At 35.4% G+C, this 21,416-nt stretch overlaps 1 protein-coding gene across 2 annotated transcripts in view; it reads right to left on the bottom strand.

Moving 5' to 3' along the window:
• Positions 1-7,229: 7,229 nt before the first annotated feature.
• The window catches only part of SPEF2 (sperm flagellar 2), a 264,940-nt gene continuing 250,753 nt past the window's right edge, over positions 7,230-21,416 (bottom strand). Inside the window, exons 37-38 of one of the 2 annotated variants that reach the window (XM_031964155.1) lie at positions 21,256-21,378; positions 7,230-7,445 (exon numbers count right to left, since the gene is read on the bottom strand). In XM_031964155.1, coding sequence (XP_031820015.1) covers positions 7,440-7,445; positions 21,256-21,378 — 129 coding nt within the window. In that variant the 3' untranslated portion in view covers positions 7,230-7,439. Of the gene's footprint in view, positions 7,446-16,639; positions 17,336-21,255; positions 21,379-21,416 lie in introns of those variants that run through there. The other variant, XM_031964152.1, reaches the window with a different exon arrangement.

Raw genomic sequence — 21,416 nt, 5'->3', positions numbered from 1 at the left:
CTCCTTCAGTGTGAGAAGGATGTTGTGGCTTCAGCCTGGTTTGTGGCAGTGTGGCAAGGGTAGACTTTCAGCTAGTGCTTGTTTAGCTGCTCCAGTTCTTTGTGGTTAGCATGAAGAGTAAAAAAGACACAACAACTTCTGCCCCCAGTCCCAGGCTGATGCTCAGGGTTCCAGAGCTGGGGTGAGAGGAGGGAAGTGTCGCATAGCAGGGTTCTGAATTTTAGCTATGTCAGTCAGGCTCCAGCACATCTTTCTAGTTTGATTTGAAATAAGCTAAAAACAAAACAAAACAAATGTAGCTCTGTCCTTGGCATGGAAATGTTGCACACATACAGAGTATTTTAAATGAAAAGAACAGAGACTTAAGCAATTATCTACAGAGCCCTTGGCAGTATCTATAATAATAATTGATACAGTGGGAAGAGTCCTGGCTCTGGGATCAGAGGACCTGGATTCAAATCCTGAGTCTCAAACTATTTGTGTGATTTTGGTCAAATCATTCAATCTCAGTTTCTTTGTCCATAAAATGATGGTAGTAGTGATGGTGATGGGATGGCCTCTGAATCCCTTACAGCATAAGTTTATGATCTTAATATCTTTCTGTACAAAGAAGATACAAAAGACCAACAAACAGTATGAATTAATAAATTAGTACTTTCCTTCCTGGAGATAGTGACAACATAGAAGTCAAAGAGATGAGCTCCAGAGTTTTTGGTAAGGAAAACTGTGGTGGTACAATAATATCCTGAAATATTATTGAAACATAAAATTTATCTGAGAGTCTTGGGAAAGAGCTAGATGACGAAAATCTCAGCTTATAGAAAAAGAGAGAAATGTTGAGAGAAGGAAAGACAATATGGAAAGGAAGAGGAAAGGAAGAGAGAAGCAAAGGAAGAAGGGAACGAAAGGGAAGGGAGTGAAGGGAATGATTAGATTAAATGGTTTTCGGTCATCAAAAAGCAGATGGGAAGATATCTTTTGAGGTAGAAGTAGCTTTGAAATTAGACTAGGGATTTAGAGTGGAGCCAAGATGGTGGAGAGGACACATGCTTCATTCTGAGCTCCCTTCTGCCCTCACTACTGATTACAAATTCAGCCTCTGAAATAGTGCTTGATTGGTAGAATTGATGAATATTGTGAGTACAACAAATTACCAGCAGAAGATAATCTGGAAGATTGCAGAAAAAGTCTTGATCTGGTGGAAGGAGGCCAGTGCAGGCAAGGAGGCAGAACACAGAGGCCAGCACACACTGAGCAGACTGGGGGCAGGGTGCAATCTCCGTGGGTGAAGAAGTTGCAGAGAGGACTACCGCAGGTTGGCTATTCTGCTTTGGTTGCAAAGCAGTAGATCAGCAGTGAAGTTACACAAGCACAAAAGGTAGAGTGTACCCTAAAACTCCAGAGTTTCACAGGACCTGGCCACACCCATCCAGTTCAGAGAGTGACTCAGCACAATCACAGCGCAGTTGCAGCATCATAGCACAACCGCTCTTCCCAGGGCAGTCACACTTCTGCAGCACAGATGCTCTTTGCAGTCTGTTTGCTGGACAGTCACTGTCCATCGTTGTCTGCCCATGTTCTGTAGAGGAAGCTGGGAAACTCTTTGCCCTAAAGGCAGACCCTAAGGGTTTTTAAAAAAATGAGCAAAAAACCAAAGTGAGCTTTAACTATAGATAGCTTTTATACTGAAAGAGAGCAGGCTTCAAACCCTGAGGAGACTGATAGCAGACAGTCTCTAGACAAAACCCCAAAGGGGGATATAATCTGATCCCCACCACACAAGGCTCTCCTAGAAGAAATTATAAAAGATCTTAAAAGAGAGCTAGAAGAAATATGGGGAAAGGAAAGAGAAGCTCTGCAAGAGAGTATGGAAAAGGCATATAATTCATTAAAAGAAAGATTTGAAAAAGAAAACAACTCCCTGAAACGTGAAATGGAAAAAATAAAGAACTCCCAGGGAAACAGAATTTGTGAATTGGAAAAGATAAAGAACTCCCAGGAAAGTAGGATTGTGAATTGGAAAAAGAAAATAACTCATTAAAAATGTGTGAAATGGGAAAAAATTCCATAGAGTAAAACAAATTATTTAAAAATTTAATTGGACATATACAAAAAGAAGTAAAAAAAGTAAATGAAGAAAATAACTTATTAAAAATCAGAACTGAATAAATGGAAATGAATGATTCATGAAACATCAAGAATTAGTCAAGCAAAACCAAAAAAAAAAAAAAAAAGAAAAAATAGAAAAAAAAGTTAAATGTTTACTTGGAAAAACAACAGACCTGGAAAATAGATCTAGCAAGGATAATCTGAGGATTATTGGAATCCCTGAAAACCGTGATGAAAAAAAGAGCCTAGACACTATTTTTCAGGAAATCATCAAAGAGAACTGCCCTGATGTAATAGAATCAGAAGGTAAAATAAGCATTGAAAGAATTTATTGAAGACCTGAAAGAGACCCCAAAATAAAAACTCCAAAGAATATTGTGGCTAAATTTCAGAACTATCAGACTAAGGAAAAAATATTACAAGCAGCCAGAAAAAAAACAATTCAAATACCAAGGAGCCACAATAAAGATCACTTAGGATCTAGCAGCTTCCACATTAAAGGATCGAAGGGCCTGGAGTCTGATATTCTGAATGGCAAAAAGAACTTGGAATGCAGGCAAGAATAAACTATCCAGCTAAGCTGAGCTTTTTTTTCCAGGGAAGTGCATGTATAATTTAATTTTACTGCTATAATATAAAAAAGGGGATTTAGAAGTGGAAAGGGCATTGTATCAGAAAAAGTGAAAAGTGTATGTAAAAAGAGGGAAATTATATCTCATGAAGAGGCAAAGGAAACCTATCATATCTGAAGGTATTAAGGGAGGGGGAGGAACATTGTGTGAATCTTACTCTCATCAGATTTGTCTCAAAGAGAAAATACTAGACATATTTGGTTTACAGAGAAACTTCTCTCACCTCATTAAAAAGTGGGAGAGGAAAAGGGAAAAAGGAAAAGAGAAGGCTAAATAGAGGGAATATGGAAATAATAAAGGAAAAGTATAAGAAAGGGGGATGGACTCAAAGGGGGTAGAAGGGATTCTAAAGAGGAAGAGCTGTGTGAGGCAAGTAGTGCCTATAAATTTAATACTGGGGAGGGGGCTAAGGGGAAAAGAAAGAGAAAAATGTAATATGGGGATAATAAGATGTCAGGAAATATGGAATTAGTAATTTTAACTATAAATGTGAATGGGATGAATTCTCCCATAAAGAGGAGGTGGATAGCAGACTGGATCAAAAGCCAGAATCCTACAATATGTTGTTTGCAGAAATTACATTTAAAGCAGGGTGATACATACCAAGTAAAGGTACAAGGCTGGAGCAGAATCTATTATGCTTCAGGTGAAGTAAAAAAAAAAAAAAAAAAAAAAAAGCAGGGGTAGCCATCCTTATTTCAGATCAAGCAAAAGCAAAAATTGATCTAATTAAAAGACATAAGGAAGGAAACTATATATTGCTAAAGGACAGCACAGATAATGAACCATTATCAATACTAAACATATAAGTTAAGAGAGCTGTAAGAAAACTATAATAGTGGGAGACTCAACCTTGCACTCTCAGAATTAGATAAATCAAACCACAAAACAACTAAGAAAGAAGTTAAAGAGGTAAATAGAATATTAGAAAAATTAGGTATGATAGATCTTTGGAGAAAACTGAATGGAGACAGAAAGGAGTACACTTTCTTCTTAGCAGTTCATGGAACATATACAAAAATTAACCATATATTAGGGCATAAAGATCTCAAAATTAAATGCAGAAAGGCAGAAATAGGATATGCATTCTTTTCAGATCATGATGCAATAAAACTACATTTAACAAAAAGCTAGGATAAATAGACCAAAAAGTAATTGGAAACTAAATAATCTCATTCTAAAAAATGAATGGGTGAAACACTAAATCATAGACACAATAATTTCACCTAAGTAAATGGCAACAATGAGACAACATATCAAAATTTGTGGGATGCAGCCAATGCGATAATAAGGATAAGTTTTATATCTCTAGAGGCTTATTTGAATAAAATAGAGAAAGAGAAGATCAATGAATTGGATTTGCAACTTAAAAAGCCAGAAAAAGAGCAAATTAAAAAATTAGAGCTTCTAGTGTGGTTGTCTTTTCTAGCCTTGAGAGCTTCTTGCTTATATGCTGCACACTGAGTATACACCAAATATTATATCACTAGTAAACCATTAAATCAATGCTAAACTAGATTTAACATTGTCTTCTCAATTCCACTTAGTATCTTGTTTCAAGTTCTGGCCCATAACATCTCCTTCTAGGATTAAATTAATTATACTGAACCATGCTAAATTAGATAACTATTGTCTCTATCAATTCCACTGACTTAGTACCTTGTAAAAATCCTTTGTTTCAAGTTCAGAATTCTGGCCCATAACAATGAGGGACAGCCAGGGTAAAGGCACAGAGACTGGAAATGTGGTTAGAAGAACTGTTAGAAGAAATGGAGATAGGCGTGTGACTGGATCACAAGGAGTGTGTGGAAGAGTTAAATGTAAGAAGTCTGAAAAGGTAAGAAAACTGAAAGAAGCAAATTTTATAGAGAATTTTAAATACCAGAGTTTATATTTAATTCTGGTCATAATAGGGACCCACTGGGACTCCTTGAGCAGAAGAGTGGTATAGTAAGATATATGCTTTAAAAGAAAATTATTAGCTGAATGGAAAATGAATTAGAGAGACTTGAAGCAGGGAAACAAGTTAGACTTGACAAGTCTCAGATGAGAGATTAAATGGTTAGGAATGAAGCTTGTAGCAATATGAGTAGAGAGAAGATCTAAATAAAACATAATATAAAGGTAGAAATGATGAAATTTGATGATATATTGCAAATGTGAGGTAAGTGAGAGAGAGAAAAATTGAGGATAATGAAGAATTTAGAAGCTTCAGTGACTGTAAATTTGGTGCCTTTGACAGCATTAGGTAAGTTTGGAAAAAGGAAAAGTTTAAGGGAAAAATAAATTCTATTTTGGACATGTTGAATTTAAGATCTATGGGAGATCTAGTTCAAGATGTCCAAGAGGAAGCTGGTAAAGTGGTATCAGAGCTCAGTAAAGAGTTTATGGCTTTTATGGAGATATGCAGATTTGGAAATCTGCATAGTGATGATAGTTGAATTCATGAGATAGTTGATCTCATCAAGCAAGATAATATACAGAGGGAGAAGAGTTGAGAAAGACCAAAACAGAGTTTTGAGGAGTAACCATAATTAACAGACATGACTTGGATAAAGAACAAGCAAAGATGACTAATAAAGAACATATCAACAGATAGGAGAACCAGCAGAGAAAAAGTTTGTTAAAACCCAGAGAGAGGTAAGTAGCTAGAAGGAGAGAGTGACCCAATGCCATCAAATTCATGAGAGAAATAATAAAGGAAGAGAACTGAGAAAAGGCCATTCATTACATTTGGCTATAAAGTGACCTTTGGTAATTTTTAAGAGAACCATTTCAATTGAATGATGAAGTTAGAAGTCAAATTGTGGGGAAAAAAGAGACATAGTAGAAGCAACAAAATAGATGGTTTTTCCAAAGAGTTTAAATAAGAGGGGAAGAGCATAGGATAACAATGGGAATGGTAAAATGATGGGAAGACTCTTTTATGGATGGAGGAGATATGGGCATGTGTATAGGCAGTAGATAAGGAATAAGCAGATACCAATTAAAATAATAGAGACTAGGCTATGATGGGATTAATTTGCTGAAGGAAGACATGCAATCAAGGTGTTGTTAGAGGGGTTGACTGTGGCAAGAAAAAAGGCCACATCTATATGTTAAACCTGAGTGAAAAAGGAGATATTAGTAGAAAATGTCTGAATGATGTGAAATGAAGTGTGGAGGAGGGAGAATTCTTGTTGAATGATCAAGAAAGAGGTGAAATAATATGTTTTCAAGGTATGGAGAGAGGATTCCATGGGACATTTGAAAAGAGACAAGGATTTTAAAAGTAAGCTCTGTTTAGGATTGGATAGGTAATTAGATAGGAAGGATCAATATAGTTTTTTTTTTTTTTTCTGCAGTGAGAGCTCAGTTGAGTTATATATATTTAATATAAAATTGCAGTTTTATGGTTTCCTCCAGACCTATTCAGTAGTACAGAAATAAGAATAAAAAGTCAGATCTTTGGAGTAATTCCAGGGTTTGGTAAGGCATAATTGGAAATAAGAGTATAATGACTAGGATCTTGAGGGTTAATTAGTTAATACATGACTTGTTAATTATATTAGAAGCATCAAGTTAATCAGTTCTGTTCTAATTATTCTGCAATTTCTCCATCCTCAACTCATCTCTCCCTTACATATCCATCTAAATCCTTTCCTCTTACTACCTCCATTCCACATTTGCTGCTATTCTGCTGTGACTTACAGATTATTGTTCCATATTTAATCAGCTTCCTTTCTTCTTAAACCTTTTTCTTTCTTATTCTTTTCTATCTCACTAAGACATGGCTCCTTTAAGATGATGCTATTGCCCATGACAATCTTTCCAGTATGGCCATAGTATTTTCCAGTGCTATACTTTTGTATGCCACTAACTCCCTAGTCATAGAAAAATTGAAGAGTCTCAATATTCTTTGCTCTCCATTGTCACTTCCATGCTTTCTCTACCATGTTTATTAAACAATTCTTCTTTTGTAGTTCATGCTATACAAATTTATCAACCATTCCAGAAACTGGTGGTTGTTATCTATCAATACAGCTTTCTCTTCTATCTCCTGCTCTCATAAGAATTTGGAATACATATTGATAACTCCTCAAGTACCCTGACATTCCAATTCTTCAATTTACCCTAACCCTGAGCAGCTTGGTAGCACAGTAGATAGAGCACAAGCCCTGAAGTCAGAAGGACCTGAGTTCAAATCTGACCTCAGATATTTACCACTTCCTAGTTGTGTAATCCTGGGCAAGTCACTTAACCCCAATTGCCTCAGGAAAAAAAAAAAAAAAAGATTTACTCTAACCCTCGAGAGTAGCTTTCAGGAAGATAAGATGTGATTTGAGAGGACAAGAAAGGAGGCAAGTAAAGGAAGGAAAGTTCTTTCCCTTCTGTAAAGTATTATTCAATCAGGGCCCGCAGTCCTAGCATGGAGCTTGAATTCAACTAGTGTGATTTTATATCAGAAGTCTGTATGTAATAATATTTTTCCAAGGCTGATAATTGAGCACTTTATGATTTACTTTCACTGACACAGTTTGATCTGGAACCAACAAGGATCTTGGGGGAGGAGGAAGAGGAGAGAGAGAGTTACCCACTTGGAGGTCAACATTTTTCCTCAGCACATGAACAATCTTGTTACTGTTGCTATGGCTGAAACTACTCCAGAAGACACTGCCTTCATCACTGTTGCTAGTAGATGTTTTTGTATTCCTGATATTAATGCTAGAGACAAAGAAAGTAAAAGAGAAAAAAAAAGGGAAGCAAAATAATTAGAGACTTTTGACTAGAGACTTCTGATATAAAATCACACTAGTTGAATTCAAGCTCTATGTTAGGACTGTGGGCCCTGATTGAATAATACTTTACAGAAGGGAAAGAACTTTCCTTCCTCTACTTGCCTCCTTTCTTGTCCTCTCAAATCACATCTTATCTTCCTGAAAGTTACTCATAAGACTCAACCACCAAAAGCTGCCTTTATTTTTTTTATAATTACATGTTGCACCCTGCAACATCCTTTTTTCTAGTTCATCAACCAATTTAAACACAGTGATTGTCATACATAGGCATAATAAATAGACACATTTGAGCATACCCATGTTTTGATAAGGTCTCCTGAAGATAAGGAATAGCTAGAAGAACAAGTCTCAAAGCAAGGGTGGAGGAACCTCTTAAATGCATGCTACAAGGGATAGGGACCTATTATATTAATCTATATAGAGAGTTCTAGACTTTACACCTGGATATAGCACTAGTTGGTGATGTCACTTTGAGCAAGATCAGAACTCTTTGGGTCCTATTTTCCTTAGCAGTAGGATGGTTGGAGGAAGTGATTGCTAAAGTTCCTTCCAGAACTAGCAGAGTTTTATAGATATTTGAATGAATTATGAAAACTTTGTCTGCTGGTAAACATCATTAAGTTGATTCTTTAATTAAAATAGTAATATATTTATTATACAAGTTTATGTTCAGATAATTTATTGGTAATATAATGTTTTTATAAGCAACATTAATGTTATGGAGAAATACATAGGAATGGGGGAATGTGTCCAGAGAAGGGCAGCTGGGATAATGAAGAGACGTTATTATGTGATTTGGGCATAAATTAAAAGAACTGAGAATGTTTAGCTTAGAGATAAGAATAGGAGGAAGGGAGACCATTTATTTAAGGGAGACCATGTATTTAAGTATTTGAGGAAGGAACTAATGTGAAGAAAAAAAATTAGACTCATTTTTGACTATACATAGGAGAATTCAGAAGAATGGGTAAAAGTTGTAAAAATCAGATTTAGGCAAGATGAAAGGAAAAATTTTCTTCCTAACAAAAACTCCCTTCATCAGAGTGAAAAAGAATTACTTCAGGAGATAATGGATTCCTCAGTAGAAATTTTCAAGGAAAAAAAAACCCTGAATGATTGTCATGTTATAGAAATCAGTCTTCTTCAGATGCAAGACAAGGCCTCTGAGAAATTATGGTTTCCCCACACTCCCCAACTCTGTGATACTAAGGTTTTGTGATTGCAATATTTCTTTTTGATATATGTAAATTGACTTCCAATTTAACTCAGAAGATAGATAGCATGATGCAGATGGCCATAATATAAATTCTGGACTTAAAAAAGAAGCTGTTAGAAGCTTTTGATATTAGAAATAATATCATAATTGACACTTTAGAATTGTCGAATGAAGTAATATCAGTATTTATATTTCTTCATTAGGTCTGTTGAAATCTGGGAACATTAATGTTTTGGAAGGAAATACCCTAAATTCCCAGAACAAAAAAAATAATTAACAAAGAAATAAACAAAAGAATATTAACATTCCATAAGAGTTAGTGTTGGAAAGAACCTTACTACTGATAAAGTTCAAATTATTTCTTTATAGCAATTGAGAATAGCTAACAAATTTATAGTGGACCCACTCAGCACAATTGTGGTACAAGAGACATTCAATACATATAGATTAGGCTGGTATCCCCTTAAGGAGGATTTGAAAGTGCTCTCCAGATTGTCATTGTTTTAGCTTCCTTGCTACTGGAGGTATAAATAACCCAGTCTATAGGGAAGTAGCTGGAGGTTTTAGTGGAATGCCCATTGCCTGACATGTTAATTTTTTGTTTAGAGCAGCTGGTTTCTATGGTGAATGAAAATAAACATGAAAGGATAGCTGTGTCTTCTCTTCTTCTTCTTTTAAATCTTAAGTAAAGTTGTTTTGGAGGGTAGCTTATTGCATTCTGATCTCAAACCTGTGTCACAAAATTGGCCTAAATTGAGCCTGGCTTAAAATAAGAGTTTTATGACATTATCTAGTACTATTCAGCAGCATATGAGTAGGAGTGAAAGTGGTGGATGATGAGGGCAATCCAGGTTTGGGGAGGTCTACTGATGCATCAGTGTGATGGCCCAAGTAGACAAGGGGCAATGGAAAACTGAAATGGTTAATTAGAAGGTCAAGATTAAGCATTTGTATGTCTAGTCAATCATGAAACTTCTCTGTGCCTCAGTTTCCTCATATATAAAACAAAGTTGTATCAGACTAGAGGACTTTCAAGGTATCCTTCAGTTCTAAGTCTGAGAGTGAAGCCACAGTAGCTCATGGGAGAACAGTGAAGGTGGGAAGGGCTGGGGGTCATAGTGAGAACAAAATATTACTTTAGGGAAAGTGAGACATGGGGAAATGGATCAATAGCACCTTGCTAAAAAGGTACCACCAACAATGAAGTAGTATCAATATTAATCAAATATGCTCCATAGCATCAATATTTTTAAAGGAAAGGTTAAATGAGTTGCAGGAAGAAATAGTAAAAACATATTAGTATAACCAGAGGAATTTCAGAGTTTATGATCATGGAACTAAGGGTGTGTTTTATAACTCTTATAGGTTATGGTAAAATTAAGGGTATGGCTGAGATAGCATGTAATTGAGGTAGTGTCAATGTGTAGTTCATAAGAATTAAGGAAATTGAAGAAGTGGAAGGCCTGTGTGTTAGATGGATCAGTAAATAACATGCATATTGAAATTCCTTAGTATAGGGCAGCATTTGGAATAGAAAGAGAGCCATATTTTTCACAGAAATAATCACAATAACCATGCTATACCATTTAAGAACACACATTGCTTGTGACCTAAAATAATAATAACTTACCTTTATAACCAACATCCTAATTTTAGAAAGGAAAAGACATGCCAAGGAGATTAAGTGTCTAGATAATGTCAAGGACAGTTAGGTAGCAAATGACATTACTAATGATGTGGATGTGGTCTGTTTAAGATTCCTTTCTTTCTGATTCCCAACCCCTCCTAGTTAATGTAATTACCTTTTGATTCACAGATCCTGATCCCTTTGAATTCCAATAGAAGATCTGGACCTGTCCCACCCCCACCCAGATCTGAGCCAATTTTGGGGCTACACCCACAGGCCCCTCTATCTAAGTCTTCCATTATAAAAGGGCCATGCTGGGACCCCCTCTTTGCAGAGGTCCCAAACATGCTAGCCATGTCAGGACCCTCTGTCCACTGGACCCTCTGTCCGGTGCCCTTCTTATCTCTACCTTCACCTATTTCCTTACTTCCAAACCCCATAATAAACCTCTTTTATCAATCTAGCTTTTCCGGCCAATAAATGCTTTTACTGGGGACTTGCATCTCTACTAGACCTCATATAAGGCCATACCCTTGGGCTGAATTCAATGGGGTTGCAGGGGAGCTCCATTTGACTCTCTGTACCCTGAACCTGCCATTAGACCTCAATTAAACCCTAATTTCATTTAGGTACCCCATATCTAGACCTCATCACTTGGATTAAAAACCAGAGACTGACTCCAAATGATTTGCCCTACAGTCTTTGCACTGCAGCATTTCATGGTTTTTTTTATACTTAGCTTGTGATCTTAATGACATAATTGCATTTCCAATTCTCTCATCTATTAAATGAAGAAGTTGAATTTGATAATCTCTAAATTTCCTTCTAACTATAGTACCTAATAGTTAACCTCCATTTTTTTCTAATTCTTGGTCATTTGGGATTGAAATCATGGACTCTTAAGACTGAATGCAATCATAACATTGTGTCATCTAGCCAATACTGTTTCATTAAAAAAATCATGAGATTATGATATTTTCTGTTTTTCAAGGCTTTTTCCATTAAGATTTCACAACTTTGTTGAGAATGTCTATTATAATTGGTTGCTGCTTCATTTTTTCCCCTTTGTATTTCCTGTATCTAACATGCTACTAGATAATTTATTTTATTTTTATGTATATTAACTTTTTAAATATATATTTCTTCATGAATCATGTTGGGGACAGAAAACTCAGAACAAAGGAAACAGCCATGAGGGTAGGAAAAAAACAATGAAAAAGAAGTGAACATAGCATGGGCTGATTTACATTCAATCTTCATAGTTCTTTTTTTGGATGTATGTGGTGTTTTCTATCCAAAGTTTATTGGGATTGTGTTGGATCAAAGAACCATTGAGAAAATCCAAATCTTTGATAGTTGATCATTGCATAATCTTGCTGTTAATGTGTACAAATGTATTCCTGGTTCTGCTAGTTTCACTAGGCATCAGTTCATATAAATCTTTCCAGGCTTTTCTTACCACAACTTATTCAGCATTCCCCAATTGATGGGCATGTACTCATTTTCCAACTCTTTATTAACATAAAAAGAGTTGATACAAACATTTTTGCACATGTGGGTTTGATGTGGGAAAGATTCCAATCTTTGATTCCCAACTCCCCCTCCCCCCCAGTTAATGTAAATTGCCCTTTGACTCACAAATCCTGGTCCCTTTGAATTCCAATAGAAGACCTGTCCCAGCCCCACAGGGATCTGAGCCAACTTTGGGGCTACACCCAAAAGCCCCTCGAGCTAAGTCTCCTATTACAAAAGGGCCCCGCTGGGAACCCCAATTTGCAGAGATTCCAAACATGGTGGCCATATGAGGACCCTCTGTGCATTGGACCCTCTGTCCAGTGCCCTCCTTGTCTCTACCTTCACCTATCTCCTACTTCTAGACTCAATAATAATCCTCTTTTATCAATCTAGCTCTCAGGCTAATAAATACTTTTATTGGGGACTCGCGCCGCTACTAGACCTCATATACCGCCGTATCCTTGCGCCAAATCCAAGGGGGTTGCAGGGGATCTCTGTTTGACTCTCTGTACCCCAAACCTGCCACTAGACCTTAACTAAACTCTAATTTCATTTAGGTACCCCAAATCTAGACTTCAACATTTGGTCCATATCTCAACAGGTTCTTTAACCTTTTTTAAATCTTTTATCTTAATAGTAGTACTGCTGAGTCAAAGGGATTGCAGAGTTTCTGGCATAGTTCCAAATTGCTCTCTAGAATGATTGGATCATTTCACAATTCCATCAACAATGTATTAGTGTCCCAGTTTTTCCACATCCTTTCCAACATTCATCATTATCTTTTCCTGTTATTTCAGCCAATCTGAAAGGTGTGAAGTGGTATCTCAGAATTGTAATTTGTACTTCTTTAATCAATAGTGATTTACAGCTTTTTTCATATGACTATAGATGACTTTAATTTCATCATCTGAAAATTGTCTATTCATATCCTTTGAACACACTAGATACTTAATACTTATTGGTTGGAGTCTTTTCTCCTTGAAAATCAAAGAACCTTACCCATTGGTTCTGAAACACTGAAAATAAGAATCCGCCAAAATTAAGATGTCAAAAGATTGCATAGAAAATATAGGAATAGAAAATAGTAGTAGTTGCATAACACTGACAGTGCTTGACATGTGGTCTAACATTTCGTAGAATAATAGCACTAGGAAAAAATTCCATACCTCACTCTCTGGTCTATTCTTTGTTCTGATGGGAAAATATCACTACAGTTCTGGAACAGGGATACTGCATTCATTTGCTCAAACTTGGGAAACTTCACCCAATCTTTTATCTAGAAAATGACTGAAAGGATTATTGTTTACTTTTAAATTTTGGGAAAGGAGAAAAAGAGAGGAAGAGGTTGGAAATGGGCTGGAGGATGATTTTATTTGGCAGTGAGATTTTAAGTGTATTGAAGACTCTTCATATCAATATTAACAGCCAACATTTATGCAGTGTTCTCAGGTTTAAGCATTTTCTCCATTTTTGTTGTTCAGTTATTTTTGGTTCGTTTAGGGTTTTCTTGGCAAAAATACTACTTTATTTAACTCATTTTACAGTTAAGGAAATGGAGACAGAGTTAAATGACCTGCCCAGGGTTACGTGACTAGTAAGCTATTTGAGGTCAGATTCAAACTCAGTAAGATGAGTCTTCTTAACTCTGGATTTGGTACTCTTATCCACTATGTCATCTAGCTGCCCCCAATTTTTTTTTTTCATGTATACGGCCTCATTTGCTAATTAAAATGGACTGGTTGGTCTCCAAATTGTTGGAAGGATATAAAATTGGGTAGCATTTTTTCCCCCAAAGATTTCTAAGGAAGGTATTGAACCATTTCCCAAGGATAATTAAAATTCAAATAAAAAACTCTCGTTGTGAAGAAAACAGTATAATTCTTGTTACAATGTAAGGTAACTGTTACTTTAATTGCTCTTAAATACCATCATCATGCTATAATGAAAAGAAAATTATATTTGCTGTCATATAACTTGGGTGCAAATCCTTGCTCAGTCAGACCCTATAAACCTTCATTACTTATTTTAGATTGTGACAACTGAGTGTAATAATGTCTGCAAATATGTGTGCCCAAAAGTCTTAGTGGAGTTTTAAGCTTCAGTAGCTTAAAGTAGTTATGAGTCTTAGTATCTTAAAACTACATTAAAACTTTTAGGATGCCTTGCATTAGTTAATAGAATGAGAATATCACATATTTAGGTCTAGAAAGCATTACTAAAGGCCATATAACAAAATCTCATTTTACAGAAGAAACCAAGGCTCAGAGAGATTAAATGACATTCCTATGTCATTTTTGTTTTGTAAAAAATAAAATGCTTCAATAAAACAGAAAAAAGTGCAATCCTTTTTTATACCATGAGTTCTCTATTACTGAGCAATACTACTATATTCAAATAAATATCAGAAGCAGAATTTAGAACCCAGGTCTTGATTCTAGATCTAGAACTAAATGTCAACTTTCACTGTTCTTTAATGTAAAAAAATTTTGTGCCTATATAATGTCAGAGAAACTGAGCAAGACAGAGATTAGAGACCAATTCAATAGTTTATTAAATGGAGAGATATACTGGGACCAATGGATCCATGTTTGGTCCCAGGGCTGGATGAGACTATCATCTCAAAGAGTCCAGCCCTAAGTATCAGAGGACAACCTTTTTTATAGGATAACAAGAACAATGACATAATGGGGGAGGTACCTGGATGGGGATAACCTAATGGGGGGAGGCACATAGAATGACACAATGGAGGGAGGTTATTGATATTCTAATGACATCTAAAGTAGATAATTCTTTATCCTGTCAAACATTAAGGAATGGTTATAACCTAAAGATGTAAAACCTTTATCTCATCAACCATTTAAGAGGGAATGATTATAGCTTGGGGTTTTTGGGGCAGAACAACTGAGGTAGACCTTTATCTCATCAAATGTTAAGAGGGAAAGGTTATAACCTGAGGCAGACAGGACAATGGGGAAACTAGGTCAGGACATCAAAAGGGAACTGTGGCACAACACTTATATACATTTTCCATAGTATTTTTTTTTTTGGTAATTCTATTCTGGTTTCACTCTGCTAGATGTTTTGAAATTCCCATTTCCTATTCCTGCAAATGCAAACTCATTTTAAGGTAACCTACTAGATGGATAGAGCAGCCAGTTGGCTCATTGACTAGAATGCTAAGGCTGAAATAAGAAATCTAGTCTTTTTGAATTCAATCTGGTTTCAGACACTTACAAGCTATGTGACCTCAGAGGAGTCAAAACTCTGCCTTAGTTTTGTCATGTGTGAAATGAGCTGGAGAAGGACATGACAAACTACTGCAATGTCTTTGGCAAGAAAACCCTGAATGATTTCACAAAGTATCAGACACGGTTGAAACAAATGAACAACATGGGATAAAAAGAATTCTGACTATGGAGGGAGGCAGATTATTTTCAAAATGTAAGAAAGGATTAATCCATTGGAGAATAATACAACAAACTGTGGTAGATAAATGTAAAAGAAGATTATGCTGTAAAATATGACAAACATGAGGATTTTGGAGAAATGTACTCAGACTTTCATGAACTGATATAATGTGAAGAAATCAGAATCAGGAGAACAATTTATAGAGTGACTATAATATGAATGAAAATTATACTTAAAGAAGATGAACACTGATTAAATGCAATTGCCAATCTTATTCTAGGAGGAATGATGAGAGAAACACTTCCCTCCTTGGAAAAGCAGAGGACTTTGAGTAAATAATGGTACACATGAAACAAGACATGGTTGCTGTATTAGTTTTGGCTAACCATTATTCTTTGTTATAAAGGGGGGTTTGTGTATGAAAGTGAAGGATATATTAAGAAAAACTTGTATAAAATAAAATGTTTTGATAAAACAGAACAACAAAAATTCCCCACAAAGTGAGTTCCCTCTTACAAGAGCAATTCAAGTAGACTGCATAATCTCTTTCTTGTAGAGGAGATTGCAATAATGAATAAGAAGTTGAACTAGATGGTCTCCATCTAAAGTTTCTCTTAATTCTAAGGCTTTATGATTTTATAAGATATCCCGAAGAAGAAAAATTGTCATCCCCAAAGATATCCCGAAGAAGGAAAATTGTCATCTCCAATTATATCAGATTCTTCAAATGAGTAGAAATGTTACATTTGCTGGTTTTTATTATCCACAATTGTATCACTCTCTTGTTTATTGGTCCCACTCCCTAACTGCTTGTTCATTGTCATTGCTGCCTTTTGTATCTTTGATACCCTCTTAAGACACTCAAGAAGGACACATCTTCTTTCTTCTTATATTGTTCTAGGGAGTAGAAGTATTGATTTCAATATCAAATAATGATACTTTTTTCAAGGTGATTTGTGAAAGGTCACTGAAAATTTTGAGTACCTACAATTGCACTTGCAGATTAGAGAACAAAACTTCTTTTTTAAGATGACTAGAATTATTGAAAGAGAGAGAGGAAATAGTCAGGAATCTTCCATGCCATCCAAGATCCTGTCCAATGATAGGATAGTCATTGTGAGTTACTGCTAGCAAAGAGATGTGCCACCACAAAAGTCAATAAGCAGTATCATGCCCTCAGACCTCCAGAGCTATGAAGGACCTCAAAGATCACTTAAATCCAAACCTAATCTAAATTTTAGAAATGAGGAAACTGAGATTCAGAGAGGGGAGGTCCTTTATCTAGGTTTACATAGCTGATTAGTAGGAGCTCTAGAATCAGAATTCCGTTTTTTCACCACATCATCTTGTTTTTATTTTTACTTTATTTTTAATTCTTCCTTAAGTGAGACAAATAATGTAATTTAATTCATTATTTTATTTAAAGACATACATGAACACCCATGTTACAGATAAAGACAAAAGATGATCAGGTTATGAAAGTTATGAAAGAATGGCTTGGGGAAGTCTACAATTAACATTTTCACTGTGCAGTGTTTCTCTTGTAAATATATAGGGAAATAATTGTCTTTGGTCCAAGATTATGAATTGAATTAGAGTGCACTGCAGATACCACATGCATCTTGTAAATTCCTGGGAAATTCTGAACTAAATTCTCCTAACAGTGACATTGTCTTTTAGGGCATTTTCAGATTTAATCACTGTACTTTGTTCCTGCAACATGAAGTTCTGCTTAATTCTCATTCTATTTAAGTAAGTACTTCCTTTTCATTTGTAATTTTGCGATCACACTTCAAGGTGAATTTCCAAAAGACTTGATATCTAAAGAAGACCTTGTCTTCAGTTCTTCACAAAGCTTGATTAGTGGTTGCTTCTGTAATGAAAATAGCCACATGTACAACATGTGTCCACTTGGGCTCTCCAGAAGGATCATTGTCTCTCTTGACACAATCAAGCTATTCTTGTTTTATTTCTTTTCCTCAATAACTTTTTGGTCCCCTTCATTGACGACTTGCAGTTGGTCAACCCGTTGGAGAATTCCTTTAATATTCTAAGAGAAAAATGTTCAAATGGCAATTATAAACATTTAACTGAGCAAATAATTTAATATTAGTACTTACCAAATTTATGGCTTCATAAATGTCTGAGTTTAAGTGACAGCAGCATTTCCTTGATTTAAAAACAAATTTCTCAGACATTAAGATAAAGCTTCAAATTTCATCTGGTTTATTTTTGTGGTAAAAATCTATATTCCTTTGAAGATTTTAATATGTGTTTTTTTGTTCTACTTATAGAATTATGAGTTTTTCATTTGTCTTTTTAAAAAAAGTTATGTTTTAGCTCTCTATCACATATATTTAATTTCTCAAAGATTTTTAAGCCAAGGTAATGGCACCTTATATGGGAAGTACAAGAATAGAATGTATTTTTCTCCTCAACTATTCCTTCTGGTTTCTTCTGCCTCTTTCAAGTCTAGCTGAAATCCTCCCGTTTGCAAGAAGTCTTTTTTTAGTCTCCCTTAGTGTTAGGGCTTTCCTCCTGATTTTATCTCCAAGAGTAACAATAACAACAACAATAATAGCTAACTATATAACAATTTAAGGTTTGTAGAAGCATTTTATCTAATTTTATCCTCACAATAATCCTAGGAAGTAAATATTATTACCTCCACTTTGTAGATAAAGAAGCAAAAATAGAGTTTAAATGTCCCTATTTTGCTCAGGGTCACACATAATATTTAAGTGTAAATTTGTATTTGGGTATTCCTGATTCCAGGTACTCTATGTCATAGATAACTGCCTCTATAAATCTCTAAATTAATCTTTCTTCATCTTCTTTGCATATTGTCTCTCTCATTAGACTGTGTTTTGGTTTATGTTCCCAAGCACTTAGCTCAAGGTCGGACATATAGCAGGTGCTTAATAAATGCTTCTGTACTTGATTTTGGTACTGTAGAAACAGCACTGAATAGGAATCAAAGAGGAATTCAATTGAATAAAAATTCAAAGAGAACTATATAAATATTAGAAGGTGATATGAGAATATTTGAAGTCCACACAGCTGGTACCATCCCACAGGAATTAAATCTTCAAATGCAATGACAAAATGATTTCACATTAGTGGCAAAATAGCTACAATTGTTTCTTCTCCTAGGCATATCTGAAAATGCTGCTGATTGTAATTATGAGTAACAAATTTAAAAGCTGTTTAGCAACATGTTGCATTTCTCACTGTTTATAATAGCAAACATTTTTGCCTTAAAAACCACACTCTATCTTTTGCTCCACTTATCTACAAAAATATCTCAAAATAACATCACTGTGGTTAAAGTTCATTTGTAATGAGATAAAAAAAAACAACAACACAAAACGGGTGTAAGGATACACTATGGCTCTTCTACCTTTCCAGTTGTACATGTGACTCTTCCTCCCTCATTATGCTCTATGATCCAATGACACTCACCTTTTTGCTGTTCCTCCCATAGGATATTCCATCCCTGAAATAGGTGCATTTTCACTATATGTTTCCCACCCCTGAACTTTCTTCCTCCTCATCTTCATCTTTGGCTTTCCTGGTTTCCTTCAAGTTTCAGATAACTTCATCTTCTGCAAGGAATCTTTCCCAGTCCTTAATCTTTGTGCCTTCCTTCTGAAACTATTCCCAATTTATTCTGTAACTATCTTGTTTGCACATAGCTGCTCTGTTAAGTTGCAAGCTGATTGAAAGCAAGGACTGTTTTTTTCCCTCCTTTTTCTTTGCATCTCCAGCACTTAGCACAGTGTCTGACACATAGCAAATGCTTTGACTGAGTGAATGTTTGGAGGGAAAAATGATGCTGGATTTATTGTATTGCTTAAGTGAATTTTTTTTTATCAATTATAAGAAAACAAGGAGTATTTTATGAGATTGATTGATTGATTACTCAAAGCAAGAAAATTAAGAGTTGAGACTAAATGTGACTATAGGGTTTATCAGTCAACTTTCACTGTTGAACATATTCATCAGTCATTATTTGCTCACTAATATCTCACTAGATGTTTTAGGTAGACAGGAAGACAGAGTGGATGTGAAGGGAGAGAAAGATGAAAGGAAGAATTTCAGCTAAAGTATTTTCAGGGAATCATTCTGGTTGCTATTATTTCTGATTCCCTCCCTCCCTTCCTCTCTCCTTCACTTTCTCCCTTCTTCCCTTCCTCCTTCCTTTTCTGTTTCTCTCCCTCCTTTTTTTCTTCCCTCTCTTCTCTCCCCCTCTGTCTCTGTTCATCTTTCTGATTTTGTCTTTCTGTGTCTGTTTCTGTTTTTCTATGTCTCTGTCTTTCTCTGTCTCTGTCTGTCTGTTTCTCTGCCTCTATTTTGCTGTCTCTCTTTCTTTCCTCCCTCCATCTCTTTCTCTCCCTCCCTCCTTCTTTCTGCACAATTATCCAGTGGGACTAGTTATGGTATTTAAACTATAATATATTTAAACTATGGTATATAAACTATAAAAAAATAGGGAAGCTTAATCAAAAATTTTAAGGTATCACAGCTAATTAAATTATCAAGTATGAGAAATATAAAATAAAGTAAAAATGAGCATTCTTAGACCAAGAGACAATGATATGGTCAGAGGTGAAATGGATACACTTTGTATCAAGACATTCTCTTGCTTGAGAAGCCTTCTATGTTCTAGCACCTTCTTACCTATGTAACTTCTATAATTTTTCATTATTAATCTCCAATAGTCACTGTTCTCCTCACTAACAATGTCTGCTCCTGATTCCATATTTTTGCTATTCTTTCCACTTAGTGGGCCACTGTAATGGGCTGAGGTTTGAGTTGATGCACTGAGGTCCCAAGTACATGAGGCTAAATAGTAATTGGGCTATACTCTTATTAATATACATGATTGGATAAAGAATGGCCCCCGCCCATTCTCCGTGCAAGTCCTGATGTGTTGTATAGGAAATGACGATTTTGGTGGGTGGAGGCAGAGAGAGAGACAGGAAGAGAAGCTGGGAGAGATTGGGCCTGGGTTCCATACTCCTAGCTGCTGGTCATGTGGCTGCTGATCTAGCTAGCTTCTTGACTCAGCTGCACACATTGCTATCTCCGATTATCTTCCACCTCTGATCCTTCTTCACTGAGAATAAAGACTGACGATTTTCCCTTAACCTGAATTCCTGACTCCTGCTGATTTAAAAATACACGGTCTTCACAGGCCACATGAATCTTTACAACATTTTCTAAATCCTAGGTATCCTGAAAGTTCAAGTCCCATATCCTGTTTTAGCCTTCCCTATTTCAGCTCACCAAAAGCTCTTAATCTTTTCAGAATTCAGGTTTTCAAAAGATTGAGACACTTGTTTATAGATAACCTTTTATAGCTTAAATATTCAATGAATAGTAAGTTGTCTTCCAAATAAGACTGCAAGCTCCTTAAAGATGGAGTTATATCTTCCTCTTTACAACTTCCACTGAAGCCAGCAAAAGATTGGATATATAGTAAACACTTAGTAATACTTGTTAACTTGATTTGTTAAAATTAAAAAAAAATCTGTTATATGATTGGATGCTACTTTTGGGGAAATATGCTTTTTGCATGATGTAGATAAATTTTGTATTAAATCAAATAATGACATTTGTGAAAATAATAGACTAACTCAGGTGGAAGAATATAAACATTTTCATACAGAATGATTTTAAAAGCATAGATGGAGCCTTTAATTATAAAACCACAGGTATAATTTCTGACAAAGTTAGAATGGACTTTATTTTAATCATAAAACTTTGATTTTTCTTTTCTACAAAGGAGAAATGCTTTTTCACATAAAACACATCTTACATAGCCCTAGAAGTGTCTGACAGACAGCTTATAGAGTAATTTCATGCTGTTAAAATGCTGAGAGGATGATAGCCATGAAAATAATTTTATGCTATTAAAATGCTAAAAGAGGATGGTAGCAAAGAAAGTAACTTTCTTATAATACTCACTGGAAGTTTGTATTCCTTATAAGTTAAAAGTAAATCTTGAATGAAAGGGTGCTTGAGAAGAGAAGCAAGTTCAACTGGCTCCAAGTTATTGCTACCTATAACCTGGTATACTTTTTTGAAAACCTTTGGAAGAAGAAAAAAAGAAGCTGAATTAATTGATT

The sequence above is a fragment of the Sarcophilus harrisii genome, chromosome 1 (assembly GCF_902635505.1).
Source record: "Sarcophilus harrisii chromosome 1, mSarHar1.11, whole genome shotgun sequence".
Taxonomy (NCBI): Eukaryota; Metazoa; Chordata; class Mammalia; order Dasyuromorphia; family Dasyuridae; genus Sarcophilus; species Sarcophilus harrisii.
The sequence above is the reverse complement of the archived record's forward strand: the minus strand, read 5'-3'. Positions and strand labels throughout refer to the sequence as shown.